The following is a 1,280-nucleotide window of genomic DNA, read 5'->3' as shown; positions in this document are numbered from 1 at the left end:
AAAAAAACAACAAACTTTTTCCAGTTACACAATAAATCACAAAGGATTGCTTTCCATATTTTGGTTTTAATCAAATGCTAGACTGTACTTTATTACAAAGCTGTGCAGTTTACAAACTTTGAAAACACGTCATATGAATTAAGGAATTTCAATCACCCGTTTAAAGGTAACATTTAATCATTTTCAAACCTTGTTTAGACCAGGTTATCGTTATTGAGGCCGTTTCATTCGTGTACCAGCTTGTCCAACAATCCCAGCAACTGGTGCTCATCCAGCACAGTAGCATTTGTTGTAGTGGGAGTATTTTTTCTCACCAGTACTCCAGTATATGGTGCAGCAGGTTGGCTATGGGCGGGCCCTCGGCTGTGGCCTGTTCGTACAGGAGGCCCCATGATCCGTCCTCGCCCACCACAAACTGTTTAAACAAATACAGAGTCAAATACAATCAGCTTCTCCAAAGTGGCTCCATCATTGGTGATCGGACCCACCTGCAGCGTTTTGTCAAACCAACGGTTGCCGCTGTTGGAGTACGTCCCGCCTCCGTGCAGAATCTGAGCCGCCTTACGGCTGGCGTACCTGCAGGATAAAAACCAAAAATCATGAGACTCAAATAAAAAAAAACAACAACATTATTCTTAAGGATCTCTGATGYAAAGCAGCGTTTCACAATCTGTAGTTTCAGTTCAAATACAGGAAAAGACAATTGCTCTCTGCAGCGAGCGTCAACACACGACACAATCATATCTGCAGAGGCGATTTACGCAACAAGTTCAGCAAACACAGAAACGCCCGAGAATGTGAGCACATACTTCTCATCTGATATCCTCATGACGGGAGAATCCAAGCACAGCGAGAAAAGACCCGTCTCAATCATCCGCACAGACTCCTGGTTCAGTTTGTCTAAAAAAACAAACAAAAAAAAAAACAGAAAACATTAAATATTCAAGTAAAAGCTTTTACATTTATTCAACTTGCATGTCTAAGACATTAAGATGTGGATTAATTTGATTTCTAGTTTTAAACAGCAGCAGGCTCAACGAGAACGAGATGAAGATGAACAAAAACTATAAGGCAAAATAACTGACCAACTGCAAATAAAATCTCTCTACACTGGAAGAAGAAACAAGCTACTGCATCTGCAGAGTCCCAATAGTTAGCAGTGGATGCYAACATTAGCATGCTAACATTAATCTCAACATGGAAACAGTTTTTGCATGCAGATTAATAATGTTTCAGACAAAACTATCAATAAGCCAATACATTCATCAAGAATTGTTCTT

General features: G+C 40.1%; 1 protein-coding gene across 1 annotated transcript in view; it reads right to left on the bottom strand.

Annotated features, from left to right (window-relative positions):
- Nucleotides 1–1,280, bottom strand: part of cratb (carnitine O-acetyltransferase b) — a 20,968-nt gene that overhangs the window by 4,444 nt on the left and 15,244 nt on the right. The window contains exons 5-7 of the mRNA XM_017307373.1: nucleotides 810–900; nucleotides 489–576; nucleotides 314–415 (exon numbers count right to left, since the gene is read on the bottom strand). Of these exons, the coding sequence (XP_017162862.1) occupies nucleotides 314–415; nucleotides 489–576; nucleotides 810–900 (281 nt within the window). The remainder of the gene's footprint in view (nucleotides 1–313; nucleotides 416–488; nucleotides 577–809; nucleotides 901–1,280) is intronic.

Source organism: Poecilia reticulata, linkage group LG11 (assembly GCF_000633615.1).
Source record: "Poecilia reticulata strain Guanapo linkage group LG11, Guppy_female_1.0+MT, whole genome shotgun sequence".
Taxonomy (NCBI): Eukaryota; Metazoa; Chordata; class Actinopteri; order Cyprinodontiformes; family Poeciliidae; genus Poecilia; species Poecilia reticulata.
This window is presented reverse-complemented; position numbering and strand designations above follow the sequence as displayed.